The sequence below is a fragment of the Gymnoscopelus microlampas genome, assembly GCF_963454915.1.
Source record: "Gymnoscopelus microlampas genome assembly, chromosome: 7".
Lineage (NCBI taxonomy): Eukaryota > Metazoa > Chordata > Actinopteri > Myctophiformes > Myctophidae > Gymnoscopelus > Gymnoscopelus microlampas.
The window spans coordinates 39,842,921-39,870,049 of record NC_139944.1 but is presented as its reverse complement, the minus strand read 5'-3'; the positions used below and the strand labels follow the sequence as shown (position 1 = coordinate 39,870,049).

General features: G+C 39.9%; 1 protein-coding gene across 1 annotated transcript; it reads right to left on the bottom strand.

Annotated features, from left to right (window-relative positions):
- Positions 1–14,264: 14,264 nt before the first annotated feature.
- arl8bb (ADP-ribosylation factor-like 8Bb) lies at positions 14,265–27,081 on the bottom strand. The gene is made up of 7 exons (XM_084062435.1): positions 26,873–27,081; positions 24,401–24,481; positions 24,098–24,171; positions 23,707–23,800; positions 23,109–23,176; positions 16,597–16,667; positions 14,265–15,971 (listed from the first exon to the last, which is right to left on the bottom strand). Exons 1-7 carry the CDS (start codon positions 26,993–26,995, stop codon positions 15,922–15,924), a joined length of 561 nt encoding a protein of 186 aa, XP_083918561.1. The 5' UTR covers positions 26,996–27,081; the 3' UTR covers positions 14,265–15,921.
- Positions 27,082–27,129: the final 48 nt, after the last annotated feature.

Below are 27,129 nucleotides of genomic sequence, written 5' to 3'. Positions count from 1 at the left end.
CTAGAAGAGTATATCTATCTATATTTATATACAATTTGAATCCTGCGCCATGTCGGTTGTCAGTATGTACGAACGTTGTATGTGGCCAGTGTGACGTAATCTGACATCACGCCAGTGTGACGTAATCTGACATCACGAGACGGTCGTCCCGAATATGGACACAACGCCAGTGTGACGTAATCTCACGACAGCATGACATCACGCATGACATCACATCCTACCTATAAATTCTAGGATGCCGTCAGATCGCACCAGTTCGACGGCTTCCATAGTGGGTTTTGGTCATTGGAGAGGTGATGCACGTCACCTCTTTCTGAAGTGGGTACTTTCAAAGCCTGCCGTGGATTTAGGAGAGCACAAAACTCTCTCTCACACTGTGAGGTGCCTGTAAGGTGGCACTGCAAAGTGAACGACGCGTCACGCTAGACGTTCGGGCCGCGTCCTATACATTCCGCAAATCTCTGTGTTTGTGAGTGTGCATATCTGTCCACCGCGTGTCTTGAGAACCGCCCAACCGATCGAAATTCAAACTCGGTCGGTATGCGTATCACCAAGGACCCTGTGAGAGTGCGGTGCCCGCGGTGTGAAGTCGGCAGTTGTCCAGAACCGCTGATCTGACCGATATGCCCATATGGGCATATATGCTGATCCAGTTGTCCATTCGTCAAACCGATCGACTTCAAACTCGACGTGCATATCGCACAGGACCCGAGGGAGTGATGTGCCAAGTGGGAAGTCGAGTCAGATTGGCGGTTGTCCAGAACTGCCGTGCGGCAATGGATCTCCATACAGTATATCGAGATCCCTGAAGAATGCATGGAATCTCTGTGTGAACCATCCAGTACATTATGGCTTTTTTATGACGTCGTATAGTATGACATTTTTTACAACATAGTGCCTGAGGGGGGAGCCGTCTAGAAATGCATTCATGTGTGTCCATCTCCAAATATTTCTGCGTGTCCATCCGTGTCAGTCCATGGCTAATCCGTATCTCTTGTCAGTGGCTAATCTCGCAAACCACTACACCAATCAATGGCATTTCTTCTGCACGCTGCCAGTAGACCAAGGAAGTCTTTATCATACATATTATATTTTTCACATTTTGTCAATATTTCTTTATATGTGAATATCTTTCATATTTGTTCATTTATAACGTCTGATACACCTGTACAAAATAGGGAGGTACAGACTGTACCTCCCTATTTTGGCAAGACTGACATCATCAATATGACATCAGAGATTCACAGGAAAGTCACAATGTCATTAGACCCCATTTAGTTTGATGACAGCAGGATTGGCATCTATACATGAGATGAGCTGCTCTAGCTTTAAAGGAGTAGTTCACCCAAAAAATTACTTTCATGGACATTTTTTAGTTTTTGTCGCATTCCTAAGCCAATCGGAAAGAAGATTAATTATTAATTTTGCACTACAATACAAACAGCCCTAAGACTTATTTCAGGACAAACCGTTGTCCTGAAAATGACCTCAACCTATTGTTGACTCGCAGGAGAACAATTTAATTACAAATACTGTATTTACATGCCCCCACCCATTACATGCACACTTTCTCACATTCTTTTGAATACACACACATTTGACCACACACTGACGCACGCGCACACGTGCGCACACACACACACACCCCCACCCCCACACCCCCACACGTTAGAAAAGAGTGAGCTGCAATATATGGGGGCATGAGAATAATGCCAACCCTTTTGGATTGAGAACGTTTTTGAAATACAGCATGAATTACATGTCTAATGTGTTTATAAGACCGCGGTAGAAACTAAATCGGAAGAAATAAACACATGCCGTGTGTTTGTGGTTAGTTAAATACAACCCGAACCTGTGAAACACTCACTTCTGACAGTTGCACAAAAACTGCACTGTTTGAAATAAAACAATATGCAAGGGGCCCCAGATTTCACTTGGCTTTCCCCCAAGCTCTCCAATGGCTCATCAAAGTGAGAACAAGGAAGGTACTCCTATGTGGTTTCAAGGCAAGCTCAAACCTGGGCTCAGCCTATAGGGAGACGTTTGAAAGACTGCCATTATTTTAGTTTATTTGTTTCATCCAGGGGTCAAAGAAGTCTAAAGAAGAGAGAGAGAGAGAGAGAAACACATAAAACACATGTCAAAAATGTATGACTTGAGTAGTTATATATTATTTATATAAAAAAACACTAGTGGTCATAAGAAACACAAGCGACATTTATCAACACCCAAAGGTCTATCTACATCCGCGATAAGTGCCTCCACGCCTCATCTGGAGTTAATACAACTTGGCAACACGGTACCTCTAACACCAGGCTATCTGACTCCCAGAGGTGGAGCTGATGGAGCCAGACAACATTGTTAATGTATCTGTCCCTGGGAGGGAGCAGGCATTCAGCCAGTCAACTAGGCAAGCAGGCAGACAGGCAGGGCCAAGGTCTCTGGGTGGCAGTGTGACAGACAGGTGTATGCGTGTGTGTGTGTGTGTGTGTGTGTGTGTGTGTGTGTGTGTGTGTGTGTGTGTGTGTGTGTGTGTGTGTGTGTGTGTGTGTGTGTGTGTGTGTGTGTGTGTGTGTGTGTGTGTGCGTGTGTGCGTGTGTGCGTGTGTGTGTGTGTGTGTGTGTGTGTGCGTGCGTGCCTGGGAACCTTGCACTAAGAGGATGACAGCTCTATAAGTCAGGCCCCTGATAAAGCACTCAGGAGTGACAATCTTCGGGCCCCAGCTAGTGCAGCATCCGTCCTGCTCAGATAAATTCAGACAGGCCATCCATCAGCCCCGAAGACAGAGAGCTGAATCCACTCCACTTGCCTCAATAGAAGAGTCCCAGCGGCCAGCCACTTTTGGAATGCATGATCCTGTTCTCAAGAGGCAGTAGTGGGCGGAACAAAGATGGCAGCGCGCCTCCTCTGGGGAGCCATGCATAGAGATCAGGGGGCGTGTGTGACATGAACCCAGTAAAGAGGGGAGAGATCCCATGTCTTGGGGTGAAATGCTGGAGATGGCAGTTGACAATGGCTGCGATACAACACGTCTCTGGCTGAGGAGACCACCGCGGGTGCAGACAGCGGACCATCGCTCCAGAAACCGCATGGTCTAATGAATGCGATAAGACGCTAATGTTACACAGTACATTCCACACGTCGGTGACAGACAAAGGCAATGTCACTTTGAAAATGAAAGAAAAGGCTGTGTGAAATTGCCTTTTTAGAAGGATGTTTATATGCGATTCATTTACAAGATTCCAGATAAAGGTGTGAAGTGAAGAAAACGTGATGTGAGCCTGCAGGAAGCCATGTGTCTCCAACCTCCTCAGCTCCTATTCCCGCTTCAGGCCACTTTACTGTAGACCCTCCAACCAATTACTTTTGCTATTCCATGGTTAACGTCTGAGGGCGATCGTGCCTGCTCCACTGCTGCTCTGAGGCTTGGATATAAATGAGTTTACCCTTTTCCATTAGGGTCCTTATATCAACACTTTGAAACTATGTTTTAAGCCCTTTATTCCATAGTATATTAAGTGTGCATAGGATTTGTTTTGTCTTAATGTTGCCATGTGTTTTTATGTATAATTTTCATGTTCTAATATTACTTTATTTACTTATATAATTGTTGAAGTTTTACTTATTTGACTTTGGTCACCAATTGTTGTTTTTAAATGTGTTTTATTAATACAACAGATGTGAGTGTAATGTACAACTGTTGTGGATGAGAGTTCTTCTATGTGTGAATGCAACCTTGATCAAATCTCCCTTTTATACTCCCACGACTCTGTAAAGTGGATCATGAACTTGCCTGAATGTCAGTACGACCAATTTGACAAAAACAAACAAAAATGTTCCTTGGTTTACTCAGCAGTCAGCACTGACCTCTTAGGATTTCTTTCTGATGTGATCCAAGTTATTAGAGCGGTGGGGGAGTAAGTAAGGAGGGGTTGGGGAGTGGTTGAATACAAAAATATCACATGATTAAACAATGTTTCCACTCATTATAAACACAAACACTGCTGAAGGTGAATACCTATCCATGGTGACAACTTGACAAGCATATTCTAATTCATGACAACTGAAACCAGAGACGCCTTCCCAAAAAATGAGTTCATTGTTTGCTCCATGTTTACAGTGGCTGGTTACTGTTTCCGATTACCCATGGAACTGTGGGCTGCGAGAGTGTAGCTGCTTTGTGGGTCCTGGCATCTGGTGTGTGTCAGTAAGGCTAACAGTTTCTTTTCATTATTTTTTTTACTTTGATTGAAAAGTCATCAAAATGTATGAATGCTTCAAAACAGCTAGAATGTGTTGGACAAAAAAGCAAATGACATTCATAAATAACGACACACTGCAACTAGTCTACACTAACTTTGTATATTACAATATGAAGGCAGTTTTTATTTAATACTGTAAATGGAGTTTGCATGTTCTCCCCGTATCCCCTAGGGTAGGTACCCTCACAAAAAAATTGCAGTAATCCTAGTCTCTATACTGCCTCCCCCTGGTCAGCCGGGGCGCCTGATGGAGGGGAAAGGAACTGGTTGGAATAACGTGTTCCTTCCACGCATTACGTCCTACCGGGGAAACTCCCCCCTGTCAGGTGATAAGAAGCGGCCTGCTCACTCCTCATGCATTGAAGGAAGTATGAGCTCAGTTCGGGGCTCTCCCCAGGCTGGCAGAGGGAGAGTAGCGCCCAGGATTACAGTTTAGGCAATTGGCACTGGGTGTAAAAATGGGTTACAAAAATCGTGGGATAAAACTTTGAAGAAAAATAAATACTGTAAATGAAATGTTTGAGTGTGAGAACATTTGCAGTGGGACCCTGTGTGTGTTATAGTATATAGGGCATAAATGAATAACATTGTTTTACAACTTTATGCTTTAACCACTTAACCCCTCAATACTTAGTTGGTCCGCTCTTTTTTTCCCCTCTACACCAAATCTCTTCGCAGAAAATAGCCAATTTACTAGCTTAGCGCTTAGCTGTCGATCGGCTATTTTCAGCAAATAATTGAAGTGCTCCTCAGAGGGACTGGCCAATAACACATCGCCAGAAATAGTTTCTTGTCCTCAGGTGGGGGGCAAACAAGACAATGGCCATTCCTCTTATTCAATAGCACGGTGTTGTTACATGTTCATCATGTAACAACCTGCTATAAGAAATGTGGAAATACTACACATAATTGTTGACCCATATACTGTAAGCACTATATGATTTTCTTTTATAATGCGCTTGGAAACATTTTCCCTTGGCAAGAGAATTAGTGTGAACATGCTAATTGTGTGACAGGATGTAAGTCTTTCCTCAGCAGTGATTGCGATGTTTCATCTCCTGCTCTGTTTCTAAACACTTCCCTTGGTCAGATCGTGTTCAAACAGCTCTCTAATTACACCAGAACTCATAGGGGCAGATGAATCTCATCTCATCCTCACACATCATACTGCCACAGAATAAATGACTGGAAAGTTTGCTTTGGAAATGCCTCAATAACAACAAAAGCTGCTGGTTGGAAAGCTTCACTGTCTGCTTAGTGAAATTGAAATGGCCAGTCCATTTACCGCACGTGCGCGCGCGCGCACACACACACACACACACACACACACACACACACACACACACACACACACACACACACACACACACACACACACACACACACACACACACACACACACACACACACACACACACACACACACACACACACAAAGAATAATATGGAAAACATGACCATGTTAAGCATGAGGAAAAAGGAGCATCACACCGAAACTTTATCGTTATCTTTGTGAAAATATTAACACAGTAAAATGCTAAATGTTAATTTAACTCAGAAGAGTGTAGCTACAAATGGAACCAAATGGACCCGCAACAGCAGCAAGGCACAACTCGTTCTCTTCCTCTCTATGGGAAGCCTGTGCCTGTGTATTGTGCACACAGGCAGGTGGTTCAGGGTTTTGCCTAGTCAGTGGTTCCTTAACAGTGTGCCATGAGACAAATCCAGGTGTGCTTTACTTAGGATTTTGTTGACAACCACACATTAAGATTGTAATATATGCAACTACACAAAAAAGTTATAATTATAATTTATTTATTTATTTGTACTATGTGTGTGTACTCATTTCTCAATACAGAGTCAAATTCTAATACACTCTAAAACCTATATTTTAACCACTTTCAACCTGGTGTCACTATTATGGGAATGTCATTATTGATCATTATTTTTTACATTTTAGCTTTTTAACTTAAAATATTTACATAAAATAAAAATAAATATTTTTATATTTATTAAATTTGGCTTAAGGGAGGACCAGCCGGCGGACCACGCCATCACACTCATGTCACTATGACTCAGTCATAACCCTATAAGGGGTTCCCAATGCAGCGATGCACAAATAGGAGTGTGTTGTCTAACCTCAATGTGTAGTCATGGCATCAGGCGCAAACAAATCAGTCAGTTCCATATATGGGCACAAAAGGGGCATGCCCATGTATGGGCATATAGTATACTGATGACATCAGCAATCTCCATATATGTGCATAAAAGGGACAAGGACTAACAGATACAGAGATCTCCATATATGGGCATATTGTTTGGATCGGCGGTGCGACGTAGGTGAGGGCCGCATAGCTCATTTTCACTATTTGTGAAATATTTTGAAAGTATGAAAAAGGACTTGAGTGTTTTAACTTTTTATTTGGAATTAGTGAATAAACATAAATGTTTATAGAGTGGTAAGAGTCATAATATACATTATAGACGCTTAAATGGATATGAATACAGGTGTGCCTTAAGATTTTGACTTAACCATTGGAGCACAAAAAGTTTGAAAAACACTGGCCTAAGTGGTATTATTCCTGTTCCTGTAGGGAGGACAGAGTGAAGAACTGCAGCTGTTTCCCATAAGTGAACTTAGACCATCTTACTATTTACAGTGGAGAGCAAACCCTCAGGGACAATCACTGCTCATATATTGCATGGGCGAGGAGTACGGCACGTTGCTCAACATATCTGGAGACATTTCCCTTGTGCAATACACAGTACCTGTATATAATGAAAGACAAGAAAATCCCCAAATACTGCAATCAGGACGATCATCTAAGAGGATCAAGTCAGCAGAAGGGGAGAGGTGTATATCGCAGCCTATCATGGCCTATTACATCACAACAGCCTGGAGACCTATATTCATAAATCAGATTTTTATCAAAGGTGCTGTCAGTGCTGCACATGCAATGTGACATGCGGCTACGAAAAATAAATGACTGGCCTGTGTTTCTGACTCCTGGAAGCCCACAGGATGTGCGCTGGCAGGGGATCAGTCCCACTAGGCAAGGGCTGCTACGCCAGCCAACTGGCTCGTGTTTACTGCATGCTACCTGTTGAGGGAGGAGCTGCAGATATCAAAGCCTTGTCTGAGTCCAGCGGGGTAGCCAAATTCCCAGCTCCTCTGCCCCCCAGCGAACATCTGTCCCTTTCACTGAGATGAATCCATAGTTGCATCAAGACCCGTATTAAGAAGTATGGGGAGGGTGACTTACAGACATAGAAAGAGGGGTGTGGGATTACAACGGTTATCAGAATCATGACTCTTGGTATACTGAATTAGTTTTGGTAACAGTGCAAGTAATACTATTCTATTGCATTCAATGTTGAAAGATGCATGACAAAATAATTTGATTAAAAACCTAATTTATGACTAAATAAGTGTTGGAACAACAAAGTGCATGGGATCTTTGTCTTTTATTCCTGAATACTAAGACATTCTTTACTAGATGTTCCCATAAAAGTAGATTATACAACATAAGTACACACACTATATACAGTATGTATATATATATATATATGAATTGCAAATGCTAAATTATATGTGGCATGTGGTTTTGAATTAAGCGTCAAAATCTCAGGGGGATATTCAAAGTATGTAGGTTACTATACTGTTTGCACTGCATAATTTTGCACCCATTGTAAATCTTTTTTGTTCAACAACATTCCTGGCTGTAGCATGGCATTTATCTCGTCAGACTCTATTCATCATCCACAGAGTTTTCAGGGTTTTCAGCCATTGTTAACCTGTAGCCACGGTGACTACAGAATAAAGAACGTCTCCACCTGAGGCTGTACACAAACAATGGCTGGGGGATTCCTCTGCCTCAAACAAGGAATGCATCGAAGCTCCCATCCAGGACATTATTTGTGACAGTTTGGGACATATTTATCAGAAGTAGAGCACTTTAGTGACATTTTGTTTTCTCTCAGTCCAGATTGTCTTGTTCACTCGAAAGACCCTGAGAGACCAATATGAGGTGAGTAATCCAGTGTTATTGCTTTCAATCCAGGATTGTCTGTTTTAAAGATGTGTGTTATGGGGGAAAGAGGGGTCATGATAACCACATGTCAGAGGGGTGGGAGCCAAGGAGACTTGTCAGTATCACCACAAACTCATCACAAGTAGATGAAACTTGGCTGTGTGCATGAGCTGAAGTCAACTTGTGTTGCATTGTATCACGCATATGTTCTTGAGGTTTGAAACACTAGAGCACCACCGATGTCTGAGTCATAGTGTTGGGGGTTTGTCAGAGTACCCGTTATACCCGTCTGTCTGTGTCCCTTTTGTGCCCATATATGGAGATCTCTGTATCTGACAGTCCTTGTCTATTTTATGCCCATACTGTTTATGGAGATCCCTGATGTCATCAGTATATGCCCATATATTGGAATGCTCATAAATGGGCATACTGGTTGGAACAGGTATAGTCTTATGTCCCCTCCATATTCTTTGCAACAGGATAAAGAACCCCAAGGTTTTATCTCTGCCTACAGAGTAGGGTTGTGTGTCTGTGATTCTCATTAGAAGTGAAAACCCTCTTGGGAGATCTTATGGCCAGATCATAGCCCTCTGCAGTCAATATGTAGAACAGACAGGATGAGAACAGATCATTATGGAAGTCTATTACAGGTGCAGCTCTCACAATTCTGTGTGTATCGTATTGCAGTAGGAAAAATGAGTCATTGGAACTCATAGATTGCTAAAGCACATTGACACCTAAAAATGTAGGTTACAGGTTCAATGGCAGCATTCTGTTGTATGTTTAGCATTGTACTGCATTATATGGATGTGAAGGAACTTAACACTATAACAAACAGACCAAAGTAAAAGATGTATATTATAAGTTGAGTTCACCACAAACCCCTGCATTATTATTCTCCTCCACACACCGTGTATACTCCCTTGTTCAAAGAATTACACTCCCTACATCAACTTTCCATTAAATATACATAAGTCCAACATGGTTCAATAAAGTGGACTACAGTGAATCTGCCTCAAAATGTACACTGATAAATACTCAATCTATATGTAAATATGAGGTACATTGGGGAGAGAGGAAAATCAAAAAGCAGGGAAAACGCATTAGCATCCCTATTTGATCAGAGCCCCTGCAGCTGAAGTTATGACTTTTAATGAAATCTGAGGAGGACAGAGTGCTGGAGCAGAGGAGGAGAGGTGAGAGTATGGAAGCGCTCACAGGGGAGTCAGCTATCTGAAAGGACAGCGGATAACAGAACGGACCTCAAAGATTACTCTCACTAAGTGGAAATGGAATTATTGCATTTGGAGGTCTCAGCAGCTTTTCTTCCCTCTCTGGATAGAAAAGTTCGCCCAAAGAAAAAAAATCTAAATTTTACATTCTAAAAGTATGGGTTGAGAGTTGGTTTATGGTGATGTTCCCACCTGGAAAGCAATACTCACCGTACTGTTGCAGTGTGATTCATCTGTCAATAGAGAAATGTACTGTATGTGATACTCTGCTACTGTGGTTCATTCATATTTGTCAACTAAATAAATTATTATTCAATGTTTCCTATTCATTCTGCTCTTTAACTTGCTCAGAATTAACATCTACATGGGGAAATTCCTGAAAGAGTTTAAATATTTAGAAATGCAGACTATTTAGATTTGTAACAGCTGAACTTGTTATATCGATTGGCTGATCATAATGGCCCAGTCTATTTCTAAATGCCTTAAGTAAACTAACAAAGGTGAAGAATGTATTAGCAGCCCCATTAAAGCAAAGCTATTACAGGGTGAGCATGCATGTAGCCATATGTTTTTTATGGGCTGTAGAGCAGTAAAGGATGGCGATATGTACCATGCAGCTCCATATTACTGCGGCATTCCATACTATATAGTGATTAATTAGTGCCAAATTAAGATCATGTTGGGATTAGATGTTTGCAGATGCATGTCATGACTAGGTCTCCAAACCACTAATCCTCCAACTATAATTTAACAACTTTGGAACAAGTTATTTGCTTCTCATAAAAAGAGGCAATTATTGGCTTTTGTATCCTGGCACAAATGACCCCATAATTAGATGAGCCAAGGACAGAGCTGTAGGTGTAGCAGTACTTAGTGACAGGGAACATAAAGAGTAAATTAACAGGAGGGAATCAGCACTCCCTCCATAAAATCTTGATTTGGAAAAGATTCAATGAACAGAAAAATAGAAAAGAAAATCAATGAAAAAGAGTTTGACAATATACTATTAAAAGTGAACTTCAGATAGTCTCCTCCTGCCCCAGCAGTCCAGATTCACTTGAGGAAGCACTGGTTTGATGGGAGTCATAATAAAATCAGACCCACACCCACTAAGCATTTAGAAAATTAACAGAAAACATTACAATTAAAGTAACATATTGTCCATGCTTCCCTCATTAGTGATGGTAAAACAGTTTTGTTATTCCAGTAAGGAATTTGTACATTATCCTGTGTAAAATCCACAGAAATACAGATTTCCTAGTGCAAAACAGAATATTTAAAAATGATATTAGTAGCCTACTGATACAGATGAAAGAGAATGAGAGGGGGTCGGGAGGCAAAAGACGTTATGGCTATGACCATACTTGATCACAAAGCAGCATAAAGTGTTGAATGTTCATCTTGTACAACTATCTGGCGGTAAGTCCTTGTTTCGCTCTCCAAGACTGCCTCCCTTACTAAGTGTTGAATGACATTACCCAGTGTTTTTGGAATTAAGGCAGGACTCAAGCAGGAGTCCGAAGGAGTCTCAAGCAGCTGTCAGAAACAGCAGATCCAATCTGGAACGTTTTTTATGCACTGGAGAGGTACATGCATAAATGCCGGAGTCTTAATTGTGGGTCTCAACTGTTATCTTCACTCATCATCATAATCATCAGCATCTGTTTTTACGTCTATCTATTATTTATTTAGCCATTATTTTGGCCCCTAACTAGTCCTTTATACTTTTAGCTAGAAACTCCGTTCCAACTCTACATATCGGCTACCATTTGTATTTTTTATATATTTATTACTTTGAGATATTTAACTTTTAATCGCTAAAAACATCCCATTCATTTGAACGGGGAAATGCCATTTAGCGACAGTGGAGCCTAGCAACTGCTTATTAGAGCCTAGCAACCAAATATTAGACTCTAGCAACTGCCTATTAGACCCTAGCAACCACAGTTTTACCCTTAACCACCTGTTTTACCCTAAAAACTATGTTTAACACTACTCAGCACTGTCTGTCAACACTCTTAACAAAACTACTTTTAACACATTTAACATAACACCTTAACCACTACTATTACATTAACACCTTTAACACTATTAATACTTTAACACCTTTAACACTACTAATACTTTAAACCTCTAACACTACTAACACTTAAAGACTACTAATACTTTAACACCACTCATATTATCACCTTTAACACTACTAATACTTTAACACATTTGACACAAGTAATACTTCAACACATTTAACACTACTAATAATTTAACATCTTAACACATGTAACACTACTAATACTGTAACACTTCAACTTTAACACTACTAATACTCTAACACTTCAACTTTAACACTACTAATATCTAAAAATGTCAACACTTTTAACACAACTAATTCTTTAACACCTTAACACGTATAACACTGTATCAATACTTAATACTATCAACATTCTTAGTGAGCCCACACCGTTTCTTCAGAAACAGAACTTTCTAGCTTAAATCTGAATTTTGTCAAATTTGACCCGTAAGTGTTCATTCTGCAGTGTAGGCAGATGATTATTATTATAGACAGGATGTTGGATACCAAAGCTTGCTCTGTCAAATGGTTGCATAATAAGCCAAATTCAGACTTGGAAAGGGGAGACTTTGTTATTTGAACCGAAATGGACGGACCATATTGTACTTCCATTATTTTATGAATTATAACGTGTACAGAGTAGTCAAAATACTTAATTTCTCCTCAATCCTTAGGGCAGGTTGATGTTGATCAATACTTTGTCATTAGGGTTAAAAACTATGGAAGCCTTACGGACACCATTTATTTTCTCTTCTTGTTAGCTTATTTTGACCAGTTTATTTTGACATTGGTTTGGCCTCTCTTCTACATGGATTAACTTGGCTGTAAATCTCACCATTATCAGGTGACAACGGTGTTGAAAGTACCATGTTATGATTCAATTGTTTTCTTTGCTTGTATTTTAGAAAATGAATTTTGGACAGTTAAGAAATGAAAATGGTGACAAGTGTTAGGTGTAAAACATGTCACATTACATAATGAGCCTGGTTTTGCAACATTAATGAGGTCAAACAGCACTAACGGGGTATCACGCCTTTGGGTCATCTCTATGACCTGATCTGTACATAAATCCTTGTAGGCACGTAATCACTGCTTAATCCCTCTTGTCCATTGCGAGTTGTTAACCACTGATTCATATGCGCGCGCGCACACACACACACACACACTTACCCATGGAGTTAATCAGAAAACACCTCTATCCCTCCACACCTCCAACTACAGCACTGACATACAATAAAAAGCAGCAGCTGTTCATTAAAACCTGTGTTTAAGAAATGCGATTAATTAAGGCGTTCCTGCCTGCCCTCTACGGAGTCAGTACAGTTCCAGCTGTGAGAACAGGACTCACTTTATTATCCATCTGCTGCATACATACCCCCCCTGCACTTTAGTTGAGTGATACATTTCAAAGTGTGATTGTGATTCTCTGCCAAGAAACACTGAAAGGTGTTAAAGAGTACATTATGGGATCTGTAAGTAACGGTAAACTCATAATGGAAAACTCAATGGCATAATTGTCCATCATCAAGGGTAGTGATGATGTGCCGTTTGTAGGGAACCAATTAAGGAGAACACATTGAAAGTGTGGGCATATGTAGCCCGCTTCCCTAGCATCTTTGCCTAAGAAATGCATTTTGGTTCAGGGTTCTGTAAATGTCGAATATGGTCATGATCACAGGTGCAGACTGAAATTCTAGGTGGAGTTAAGTCATGCATTAAAATATACCGTAACACAGGAAGAACAGCAGGAATTCAAATGTCTGAAAAAACAAGTAACTTCAGTGCTCAAGGGCTGACATCCTTCCTACAAAACATGTCTGTTGGAAGAAGTATGGGCTTGTGGAAATATAGCCTGTGTATACAGGATAACTGTCCAACTGCACCACTCGTTTTCTGCAGCCTCGTTATTTTTGTCAAGTGTTCAAATTCTTCTACGCATGATGTGTGCTAATAATGGCTAAGTAGACCATTCTTTTCTTATTCAAGGGTCAAATGAGAGTGGATCTACAACTACAGATGCAATGCATTCACATTCTTTTCCAAGTGTTAAGAGTCACATCCAGGTGCTGCAACGGTTAAGTTCCTGCCCACCACCATGGAGACCGGGGTTTGATTCCACCAGGTGCTTCCAGCATGGCAGGGCACTCCAATTAACACAATTTGCTGTGTGTTCACTGGTGGGAGGCTGGCAGGGGAATGCGTTCTCTGTCACTGCACTAGTGAATCCTACAGGTTGGGGTTCAGCAGGGAGTGCAAGCGTGCAGGATAGCGTGTTCCTCCGAACACGTTAAGCCCTCCTGGTAAAACTTATCACTGTCAGGCAAGAAAAAGCGGCTCCATGTGTATCGGAGCATGTGGGTTCGTACACCCTCCCTCGACCAATAAATAGGGGTCGGCATTGACAGGGACCATACACTTGGGGTGTAATTGGCAATTACTAAATTGGGGAGGAATAAAAACAGCTATCAAGAAGTCCTAGAGCCATTTACATCAAATATCTCCATATAGAAAAGCTGTCATATAATGGCATATTTTACAAAGCAGAAGTTCTAAGGTGAACCTTCATTACATTTGTTTTGAAGCACTTTGCCTCCACCTTGTGGCAAGAAATCCAGCTACAATTTCTTGAACACCAACACCCAAGGACTTTGGGGGAAGACTTTCAATCATTAAAATAAAAACAAATTTATTAGCAATCACAGGGAATAATGCATAACGTCTACAAGAGCATTTGCTTGAATAAAAACGCTGACTTCTTATTTACAAATTCTGCAATTGAATGTGAATAGGTTTAGCACATGCACATACAAATTGCAAATACGCTATATTATTACACAAGTAACAAAGCTTTACCCAATTACCCATACAGTCTCCCAATTACACAGCCCCAAACTGCTGCTTAAAAACAACACATGAAAGTCACATTGATTGAATTTGATTGAGATGCATTGACAAAGCAAAGGGCAGATCAATATACATGATGTGTAGACTATTGCCAGGTCAGCCAAGCCTGTTAAATCATTGTCTTCTTGCTCAAAGTAAATAACATTTGTCAAGCATACCTGTCCTTGAATTGGTAAGGATATGCATAAGATATCATGATTCAGGTAAGAGCTTAAAGTGACTAGGAAGGGATACATTACTCTAGGGTGTCCAACGCTTTTAACTGATAGACTGTCAAAGCGGATGAAAGCGGACTCTAGGCCTTGACCTCTGCCATGAATCATGACTAACACAGGCTTTCTGATATCCACCCACAACAATTTTATATTTGAACAGTCCACAATGTAATTAGACAGCCAAATAATTCTGTAACAACCTGAGAACTGCAATCTTCATTGTAGCTAAAATTGTAGAAATAATAATAATGTTATAATATTGCTTCTTTTAACTAATAAAGGTTGTATCCCAATTTCCCAAACTTTTAACAGAAGTATCTTTTTTACTGTTATTAACGAGTATTTACATGATAATCCTAAATAAAATGGGATTGTCAAGACATGTATGTATGATAAATAATCAAGGAACTAATATGATTTCTGTACCAACTAATTAAGATGAAGGCTTAAAGGAGTTGTGTTCAACAATAAGTGTCTGTTTTGTGTTTAGTGATTTCATATCATGGGACAATCGTTTAGCAGAAGGCACTTAAAACTCTGCCGGCCTATCTTAGGGCTTAAGCTTAGAAACGACAATCATTCATTCAATCTTTCTTTTTCTCTTAATCTGTAAACTCTTCGATTTAAGTCACTTTATAAAATGGACATTTCCATATGCCAGCAAATAAAATGCAGGCTACATTGAATTGAAGGCATTCGCGCAAGCAACCATCATCCTTTGGCAAAATAATTGGTAAGAAACTACAATCACACAAGGTCACATAAATATTAAATGCTGACAGAATATAGAGTGATGGATGGTGGAATTAAGTCACGAGAGTTCCGCTGCAAACTGTGGCCAGAGGGGAACCACAGACTGCAAGGTTAATAGGATTCCTGTATCAGGGGGAATGAATCCCATTTGAAGCAATGAAAACCCATTGATGGACATTGGACACAGACAAAGCGCATCTTCTTTAACGACAGGCAAGAAGGCATGATGTGTATGGAAAGATCCACTTTTCTACACAGTACTGAGACGACATTTTAAGACTCCAGATAGCGTGGTACAGCGACTACACATCTATGGTAGTGTGCGCAGTAGTGCAGGTGATGCCACGTGGGGTAGACATGAATTATTTCACAGACGCAGTGGAAGGGATGACCATAAAGGAACCCATCATTGTTGGGGGCTGAGGCCAGAGCTGCGGGACCCGGGATGTTTCACTTTCAGCTTCTCCGCGACTTTGAATGCTGGATGAGCCACTGCAGTGTGATATCTTTAACAACATAAAAACATTCTATGATCTCTGAAGGACCAGATACTGATATTCATGGACATTAACTCTCTGGCTGCCAAGAACGAGTTATCACAAGTTTTTTTTTAATATTTTTTTTTTTTTAAAGAAAGAAAAAATTATATATATATATATATATATATATATATATATATATATATATATATATATTCTTTTTTTGGAGAAAAAAAAATCAGAACCCAAGATATTGTGATCCGAAGATTTGCTGCTCCATTCACTTCTTGTTTAACTTATTACTTAAAAATGCCGTATCTCGGCTCCCGGGGATTTTTTTTTTTACTATGTATTTTTGGCCCAGACATGCTATTTTCAAAGGCTGACAATTAATGTCAACAAGGTCGCGATGACCTCGTTGACATTTGTGAAACCACACAGTATAACCCTCAGTGATTAGCAATCATCAAGGGATCGATCATAATAGAGATAAATATTCTGTGACTACTTGAAAAGGTAAGAAAATCGCTGGCAGTGGGCAAACGTGGCCAGAAATAAGTCTGGCAGTGAGAGAGTTAAATGGTTGCGATACCATACGGTAGATCTCAAACAACGAAGTGTCATTTGATATTTAATTATTTCCTCTGCTTACCTATGTTGTCTTTCTCTTTGCAGGAGACAGAGTAACAGCAGATCTCTCTATCCTGAATGGCAGACAGGTTCCTATAGGAGATGACGTTAAAAGCAGGACAACTATAATCTCCCAGAGATAAAACATTTGATGTCAGCCTACGTAAGACAATGCGTTTCAATTAGTTTTATGCAGGTTGGTTGTGATTTTCCAGTACAAGCTCTTGTGCAAGTGTTATGTCAGATTTTCATATTCTCCTGAGTCCTGTAGTTGTCTGAATAATGATTATGGCTGCCAAGGGAGATGACATGACATTTCCAGGACTGCCTTATGACTGCTCTTCTTTTTTCTTACTTTGTATTGTTTTACGTTTTACTTCACTTTGCAAACCTGTAGCACTTTGAGATGTACTTTTCATGAAAAGTGCACTGCAAATCAAATGTATAATAATACAAATAATATAGCTGCAAGCAGCGATAATACGGGGCCAGTGAATAGAGAGAGAGAGAGAGACATGGAAACGGAATAGATTGAAGAGAGAGAGAGTGACATGGAAACAATAGATTGATGAGAGAGAGAGATGGAAACATAATGGTTTGATTGGACATCTCAACCTACTGTCATTAACAGGATTCGAACTCTCAACCTTCAGACTAATAGGCTGCAACACTACCTATAGTGCTATAGCTTTGTCCAGGCTGATATTGTCTGTTGAAGATCATAAACTCTTGCCTTCTTTCATGAACCAAGCCCCTGTTTCACTAACACTAAGATCACTCGTTCACAAATCATTTACCAATGAAGAAATTGTACATCTCCTCAGAACCAAAACTAGTGAAAGTAGCCGATCTACAAGCTCACAAACCATGAAAAGTTGTGAGATTGTAGATCAGCTATTTTCAGATAAAGTATGTCATACGTTGAAAAAACGTACTCTCAAATAAGCTATTTCAGATTATCTTTACCATTTGCACATGTATTCATTGATACAGTCATGTTGTTTGCAATTCAACTTAAATTAAGTCTGCATCAAGTGAGGCTTGAACTGGCGACCTTGAGATTGTGAGGCATTCATTTAAGGGACACGCCATTGGCCCAACAGATAAGTAACTGTGAAAAAGGAGATCACACAGATGATACAGTTTCACGCAAATAGCTGAAAAATCCTGGGTTTAAGTGTTTTTCAAACTGCTCAAAATTGCGGACAATCTAAGGGCGGAGCTTAATGGTCAAATCGATACGTGTGTTCCTCATGAGTCAAGGCACATGTGTAAGCAAGTTTCACGACTTTCGGCCAAACGAGGCATGACTTATGCCTTTTTAAAGTCTGCCTTTTCAAAAAATTGCTATAGCGCCCCCTTTTGGCCAATTGGAGTGAGATTGGTTTCAGTGATATTTGGAATGACCCTGTACATTTCTGCAAAGTTTCAAAGAAATGTGAGTCTGCATGTATGTTTTAGGCACAGATGAATAATTTTCATAAAACTGTAATAGTTAAAATCTATCTCCTCCTGGGATTTTTGAGCAATCTGCACGAAACGTTTAACACTTGAACTTTGGACCACTGCCTACACAAATTTCCAACGGATTTTCCATAAGTGAAAAAATGCAGAAGTTAGGAGCCAATGACTGTTTTACATATAATTCAAAATGGTGGGCGATCTAAAGGTCAGAGGTCAAAAGTCAGACCACAAAAGTTGTCGGGCATGAAGAGACGCATGTGTGTATCAAAGTTTCATGGTTGTAGGTCAAACAGGGCATGAGTTGTACCTGTTCAAAGTTAGCACTTTCAATTGAGTGCTATAGTGCCACCCTTTGACGAATGAGTGTGAGAATTATTTCTTGGTAGTTTTTCATGAGCATCTACCATATGGCTGAGTTTCGTAAAAAGCGTATGCACGGTTAAGCCAGAACTGGCAAAAACAAGTATTTTTCAAACTGCTCAAAATTGCGAAAAATCTAAGGGCGGAGCTTAATGGTCAAATCGATACGTGTGTTCCTCATGAGTCAAGGCACATGTGTAAGCAAGTTTCACGACTTTCGGCCAAACGAGGCATGACTTATGCCTGTTTAAAGTCTGCCTTTTCAAAAAATTGCTATAGCGCCCCCTTTTGGCCAATTGGAGTAAGATTGGTTTCAGTGATATTTGGAATGACCCTGTACATTTCTGCAAAGTTTCAAAGAAATGTGAGTCTGCATGTATGTTTTAGGCACAGATGAATAATTTTCATAAAACTGTAATAGTTAAAATCTATCTCCTCCTGGGATTTTTGAGCAATCTGCACGAAACGTTTAACACTTGAACTTTGGACCACTGCCTACAAAAAATTCCAACGGATTTTCCATAAGTGAATAAATGCAGAAGTTAGGAGCCAATGACTGTTTTTCATATAATTCAAAATGGTGGGAGATCTAAAGGTCAGAGGTCAAAAGTCAGAGTGTGAAAGTTGTTCATCATGAGGAGACGCATGTGTGTATTGAAGTTTCATGGCTGTAGGTCAAACAGGGCATGAGTTGTACCTGTTCAAAGTTTGCATTTTCAATTGAGTGCTATAGCGCCACCTTTTGACGAAAGATTGTGAGAATTATTTCTTGATAGTTTTTCATGACCATCTACCATATGGCCGGGTTTCGTAAAAAGCGACAGCACGGTTAAGCCAGAACTAAGATTAGCCTTGAATTGAGAGGGAGCGAAAAACAATTCGTAATATAGCTGCAAGCAGCGATAATACGGGGCCAGTGAATAGAGAGAGAGAGAGACATGGAAACGGAATAGATTGAAGAGAGAGAGAGTGACATGGAAACAATAGATTGATGAGAGAGAGAGATGGAAACATAATGGTTTGATTGGACATCTCAACCTACTGCCATTAACAGGATTCGAACTCTCAACCTTCAGACTAATAGGCTGCAACACTACCTATAGTGCTATAGCTTTGTCCAGGCTGATATTGTCTGTTGAAGATCATAAACTCTTGCCTTCTTTCATGAACCAAGCCCCTGTTTCACTAACACTAAGATCACTCGTTCACAAGCCATTTACCAATGAAGAAATTGTACATCTCCTCAGAACCAAAACTAATGAAAGTAGCCGATCTACAAGCTCACAAACCATGAAAAGTTGTGAGATTGTAGATCAGCTATTTTCAGAATGAAGTATGTCATACGTAAAAAATGTACTCTCAAATAAGCATTTCAGGTTATCTTTACCATTTGTACATGTATTCATTGATACAGTCATGTTGTTTGCAATTCAACTTAAATTAAGTCTACATCAAGTGAGGCTTGAACTGGCAACCTTGAGATTGTGAGGCATTCATTTAAGGGAGACGCCATTGGCCCAACAGACAAGTAACTGTGAAAAAGGAGATCACACAGATGATACAGTTTCACGCAAATAGCTGAAAAATCCTGGGTTTAAGTGTTTTTCAAACTGTTCAAAATTGCGGACAATCTAAGGGCGGCACTTACTGGTCAAAGCGATAGATGTGTTCCTCATGAGTCAAGGCACATGTGTAAGCAAGTTTCACGACTTTCGGCCAAACGAGGCATGACTTATGCCTGTTTAAAGTCTGCCTTTTCAAAAAATTGCTATAGCGCCCCCTTTTGGCCAATTGGAGTAAGATTGGTTTCAGTGATATTTGGAATGACCCTGTACATTTCTGCAAAGTTTCAAAGAAATGTGAGTCTGCATGTATGTTTTAGGCACAGATGAATAATTTTCATAAAACTGTAATAGTTCAAATCTATCTCCTCCTGGGATTTATGAGCAATCTGCACGAAACGTTTAACACTTGAACTTTGGACCTCTGCATACAAAAATTTCCAACGGATTTTCCATAAGTGAAAAAATGCAGAAGTTAGGAGCCAATGACTGTTTTTCATATAATGCAAAATGGTGGGAGATCTAAAGGTCAGAGGTCAAAAGTCAGAGGGTGAAAGTTGTTCAGCATGAGGAGACGCATATGTGTATTCAAGTTTCATGGCTCTAGGTCAAACAGGGCATGAGTTGTACCTGTTCAAAGTTGCCATTTTCAATTGAGTGCTATAGCGCCACCTTTGGACAAAAGATTGTGAGAATTATTTCTTGATTGTTTTTCATGACCATCTACCATATGGTCGAGTTTTGTAAAAAGCGACTGCCCGGTTCAGCCAGAACTGCGAAAAGTGGCAGAAGAAGTGACAGAATACTGCCAATAACAAAACAGGTCCAGAGCTGAGCTCTGGCCCCGTAATAATAGCACAATAAGACATGGAAAGGGAATAGATTGAAATTGAGACAAAGCAAATGATTCCAACAGGCGAATATTCTTTTCAGCCCAACCCAGCTGAGGTGGTCATATATAGGACGCAGGGGGGGCAATCCCAGGTGAAAAACCTCACCCATTAACATCTCAACCTATTGCCATTGACAGGAATCAAACTCTCGACCTTTGGATTCACAGGCTGAGACACTACCTATAGGGCTATAGCTTTGTCCAGGCTGAGGTCATCTGTTGAAGATAAAAGTGAACCAGTTAAAGCAGCCGATCTACAAGCTCAGAAACATGTTGCTATCTGAAAAGTTTTGAGATTGTAGATCGGTTATTTTCACAATGAAGTTTGTCATACATTAAAAAAAAATACTCTCTCCAAGAAGCATTTCATCATTACCTTTAACAGTTGCACATGTATTCAATGATACAGTCATGTTGTTTGCAATTCAACTTAAATTAAGTCTGCATCAAGTGAGGCTTGAACTGGCGACCCTGAGATTGTGAGGCCTTCATTTAAGGGAGACGCCATTGGCCCAACAGATAAGTAACTGTGAAAAAGGAGATCACACAGATGATACAGTTTCACGCAAATAGCTGAAAAATCCTGGGTTTAAGTGTTTTTCAAACTGCTCAAAATTGCGGACAATCTAAGGGCGGAGCTTACTGGTCAAAGAGATAGATGTGTTCCTCATGAGTCAAGGCACATGTGTAAGCAAGTTTCACGACTTTCGGCCAAACGAGGCATGACTTATGCCTGTTTAAAGTCTGCCTTTTCAAAAAATTGCTATAGCGCCCCCTTTTGGCCAATTGGAGTGAGATTGGTTTCAGTGATATTTGGAATGACCCTGTACATTTCTGCCAAGTTTCAAAGAAATGTGAGTCTGCATGTATGTTTTAGGCACAGATGAATAATTTTCATAAAACTGTAATAGTTAAAATCTATCTCCTCCTGGGATTTTTGAGCAATCTGCACGAAACATTTTACACATGAACTTTGGACCACTGCCTACAAAAATTTCCAACGGATTTTCCATAAGTGAAAAAATGCAGAAGTTAGGAGCCAATGACTGTTTTTCATATAATTCAAAATGGTGGGCGATCTAAAGGTCAGAGGTCAAAAGTCAGACCACGAAAGTTGTCGGGCATGAAGAGACGCATGTGTGTATTGAAGTTTCATGGTTGTAGGTCAAACAGGGCATGAGTTGTACCTGTTCAAAGTTGGCACTTTCAATTGAGTGCTATAGCGCCACCCTTTGACGAATGAGTGTGAGAATTATTTCTTGGTAGTTTTTCATGAGCATCTACCATATGGCCGAGTTTCGTAAAAAGCGTATGCACGGTTAAGCCAGAACTGGCAAAAACAAGTATTTTTCAAACTGCTCAAAATTGCGGAAAATCTAAGGGCGGAGCTTAATGGTCAAATCGATACGTGTGTTCCTCATGAGTCAAGGCACATGTGTAAGCAAGTTTCACGACTTTCGGCCAAACGAGGCATGACTTATGCCTGTTTAAAGTCTGCCTTTTCAAAAAATTGCTACAGCGCCCCCTTTTGGCCAATTGGAGTAAGATTGGTTTCAGTGATATTTGGAATGACCCTGTACATTTCTGCAAAGTTTCAAAGAAATGTGAGTCTGCATGTATGTTTTAGGCACAGATGAATAATTTTCATAAAACTGTAATAGTTAAAATCTATCTCCTCCTGGGATTTTTGAGCAATCTGCACGAAACGTTTCGTACTTGAACTTTGGACCACTTTCTACAAAAAATTCCAACGGATTTTCCATAAGTGAAAAAATGCAGAAGTTAGGAGCCAATGACTGTTTTTCATATAATTCAAAATGGTGGGAGATCTAAAGGTCAGAGGTCAAAAGTCAGAGTGTGAAAGTTGTTAAGCATGAGGAGACGCATATGTGTATCCAAGTTTCATGGCTGTAGGTCAAACAGGGCATGAATTGTACCTGGTCAAAGTTGGCATTTTCAATTGAGTGCTATAGCGCCACCTTTGGACGAAAGATTGTGAGAATTATTTTTTGATCGTTTTTCATGACCATCTACCATATGGCCGAGTTTCGTAAAAACCGACAGCGCGGTTCAGCCAGAACTGCGAAAAGTGGCAGAAGAAGAAGTGACAGAATAATGCGAATAACAATACGTGTCCAGAGCAGAGCTCTGGCCCCGTAATTAATTATATATATTAAATTAAAATGTTGATTCTTCGGGCAATGAGTCATAACGGTTGTGTGTGATCACAAAAACTGACATTTCTGAGAAGCTTACATTTTTTCAATAAGCTGCTTCTCATCAAGCGCATTGGGAAGATCTCTTTTGTTGCCCAGAACTAGGACCTGATAAAAGACAAATAGAAGGTAAGAGGGAGAGCGATAGAGACAGAAAGAGAGATCAATACAGGACATCAGGATGTACTGTATGACTATCTGTATCTTAAGTCTATAATTAACATTTCCTCTAGCTACCTAACCAAAAATAAACAGGGAGAGATGTATGGGCTGCTTCAGTATAATCACACATTATACATCACTGATTAGACCATCTATAGCATTTTCATCAACCTTGTGGCTTGCTCATCACAGAATATTTCCAGCTAAGGACAAAACATAAAGCTTGTGTTTGTCATCCAGGCACGGCAGAACAGACAGAATGCTCATTAGCTCATCAGCAGTGAAATTAGAAATCCTGGCTTGGGTTCAAATGACTTGATGTAATGCCATCAAGCCTGAATCCCTACAAGCTTGTAGTTTCTGTGATAACTAATTGAGGCTAACAAGAGCTTGTGAGTAGAAAAATGTCCCTCAAAAGAAAGGAGAAGTCAAGGGACAATCATTCTGTCTGCATTTTGACAAATACATTTACTTACAGGTATTCCTTGTAGTTGTGGTTTATCTAAAAGGTTGTGGAGTTCATTTCTGGAAGCTTCTATCTTGTCTCGGTCTGCTGCATCTACCATGTAACTGTAAGGAAACAAACACCACTTTAGTGTCTGGTCGGTGTTAAATCCATTGATGATGTACACCCAGCTCATCAAAATGTGTATACTGGATATTTAGGCCCAAAGTGAGGACAGCATTGCCTGTTAATTCCTGAAAAACTACAGTATCATTACTCAGACTGAAGCAATAGCTAATATAACATGCTTTTAACTGTTTTTGTTCTAAGTTGTTTGTACGTAAAGAAGAATAGGATACAGGATTCCAACTCTTTTTAAAGGAAAAACTAAAGACCCAAAATGACCCAACACAGTTACTTACACAATGGCATTGACTCCTCGACAGTAGCGCTCCCACATACTTCTAAAACGAGGCTGTCCGCCTATGTCCCATATCTGAAGTGAGACAAGAGCATTAAAAAAAAAAAAAGCACAGTCATATACTGCATAATATGAGCAACAGAACATAGTAGCCTTTTATACAGCATATTGTAATTATGTTATCATTATAGCTCGAGACTGCGGAAAGCAAATATCTATTCTGGCCTAACTCCAGAAAGTAAGTGAGTATGTGATATTATAATTGAATAAAACATGCAGCTAAAAGCTAGTAGACCTAGCATACCTTTATTGTCACATTGCCTTTAGTAACCTTCCGCATGTTGAAACCGACTGTGGGGATCATGTCCTCACTGAACTGCCCAGACTGGAAGGAACAGAAACAATAAAGAAGGCATGGTCATGTGATCCACAACTGTAAGATCATGTTATAATGCTGCCCCAAAACACATACAACACATGTAGCTTATGAAAAGTTAATGTATGTACATATGTAGAGTGATGTGTATAATGTGCAATCAAATCATATGTATATATGTGGGTGGGCATACTGCCCTCGTATTGTGAAATTCTACATGATGCCAATGTCTCAGTACCAATGTTGGCAGGATAATTTCCTGTACTTTATACTGAATAAAAAGCTTAACGAAGAGTCTAATAATTAGAGTCACCTTTCGTGCAATGTGGCCCTCACCCCGAAACGAGTTTGACACCACTGGTCTAATTCAATGTGGATCATAGGCCAATTCCAAGCAGTCATAATATAAAGAGTTGAATCCGACTGAATCAGAATGATTAAATTACAACAGAAAGTGTTTTGGTGCTCCATTGTACAAAGGTTTCCCAGAATCATAGCCATGATGTATTGCCTTATGTACTCTTCTTTGCCAATAGTAAATTTACCACTACCCTAGAATACCCAGCACTATAACCTGAAGAAGCACTGTATTGTTCAGTATTGCCTATAGTTTCAGTACCCTATACATTGGGAAAATTCCAAACATGCACATACATAGCCTTGTTGTTTGTTTTCTGATGTAGTATGGCCTGGGCCAACCCTAATAGCCTCCCAATGATTTGGTGAAGGGGAAGTCAACTTTGTCCAAACAGCATTACAAATCACCTGACATGACCACTGCTAAGTGGAAAAGAATGGTGCATTCTCGTGATGATTTTAAGCATGGGGGAACCCAATGTATTGTGACCTACAGTACAAGTGGCAAGACTGTCAAGGTTCAAGGAATGTGATAGGCTATAGGCTACCCTATGTCTTTAAAATGCTGTCTAGCCATTGCTAAAATAAAATACAATCCTCCAGTGCAAGGCTATAGTCTTGGCAGCCATCAAAATAAAAATGTTTTATTTAAAAAATAAATCCAAAGTTGTAAGGAAAGTTTAGGTTTTTGAGTAAAAGTACAAAATTATTGGTATCAAAATGTACTTAAAATACCAAAAGTAGAAAAATCCTCATTATGCAGACGTTTTCAAATGTATAAAATGTATTAAAATCTTTTGAAAATCGCGGATCTACAAGCTCACACGCATTGTGAGCTTGTACATCGGCTATTTTCAAATGGCCTAAATGTATATAGGCCTGAAGAGGTTACAGTATGTTTTGTAATAATAATCAAAATCTACAAAGTATAGTAACTTAATACTTGTAGTGGAGTTAAAGTATAATATTTGCCTCTGAGGTGTAGTTGAGTAGAAGTAAAAGTACTGGAAATTGGAAATACTCCAGTAAAGTAAAAAAAAAAAACTCAACATTGTACTTTGCACAGTACTTGAGTGGATGTATTTAGTTACTTGATATTGATATCTGTACCATCTGGAATTGAACAGAACATAGATTTATATTTTGTAATATCAACACTGCTACTTAAATCCCCACCTGACAGGCCCCCTCTAGACAGTGGTGACACAAGGCCCAGTTAAGCTGACTACAACATTGATGACGTAGCCAAGAGGCTTGTTTACTAAATGTAATTGTCAGTGCTGTCTGTGTCAACTTGTTGTGTCACTGATGTTGAAACACTAGCAGACAATTACCTCGCGCTGACTATTGTTTTGTTTGATTTCGTTCACGTCTTTATTTGTCACGAAGCAAGTACACCATATCAATTACACGCATCGTTATTTAACATAGCTAAATACACACACAACTGTAAAGGTTAAGTGAATCATGATCATCATAACTGGCTATCAAAGCTCCCAGACAGTAGTGTACATAGGCCCACACGGACTGGGCTTCTTTTCATCACACGACGCTCGTCCGTGACGATCGTCATGGCTGAACTTCAATCTGTTTTTTGCACTTTCTCCATTTCAAATATAAAGTGCTTACCCCATTGCCACGGATGTTATAATTATGCACGGCCCCTCAGAAGTACCCGTATCTTCCGTATTGTTCAATAAAAAGCATTTTAATCCAATTGGTGGCCATTTTCTCTGAATTGTTTCCATTACGCTTTCAACTACGCGACCCTATCGGTTGGGAGGTGTATTGCACTCTGATACATTATAACTCTATGAGAAAATGGCCGCCGATCGGATTAAAATGTTTTTTTTATTGAACAATACGGAAGATACAGGTACTTATACCCACCCGGAGTGAATTGTAACATCCGTGGCCATGGGGGAAGCACTTTATATTTGAAATCTGAACGTTTATGTAAATGGAGAAAGTGCAAAAACCAGGTTGAAGTTTCGTCATGACTGTCATGATATGACAGTCATGTTTCAGGGCTACTATACTCACTGCTATCACATTGACGAATGTTGTTTTCCCGGAGTACTGAAGTCCCACTAACGTAAGCTCCATCTCCTCTTTCCAAAAGAGAGACCTGAACCAGTCCAGAAGCCGGTTTATAAGGGCCAGCATCTTGAATGATGACAGTTAGTCGCAAGTCAAGTCACTGTAAAAATCAGTTGGTGCCGCCGTCTACTCTTGTGAATTGTTAGCCAGCAGTGTTGCCAGATTGTGTGTGACAAATAAGGAGCCCGGTCTCTGAAAAC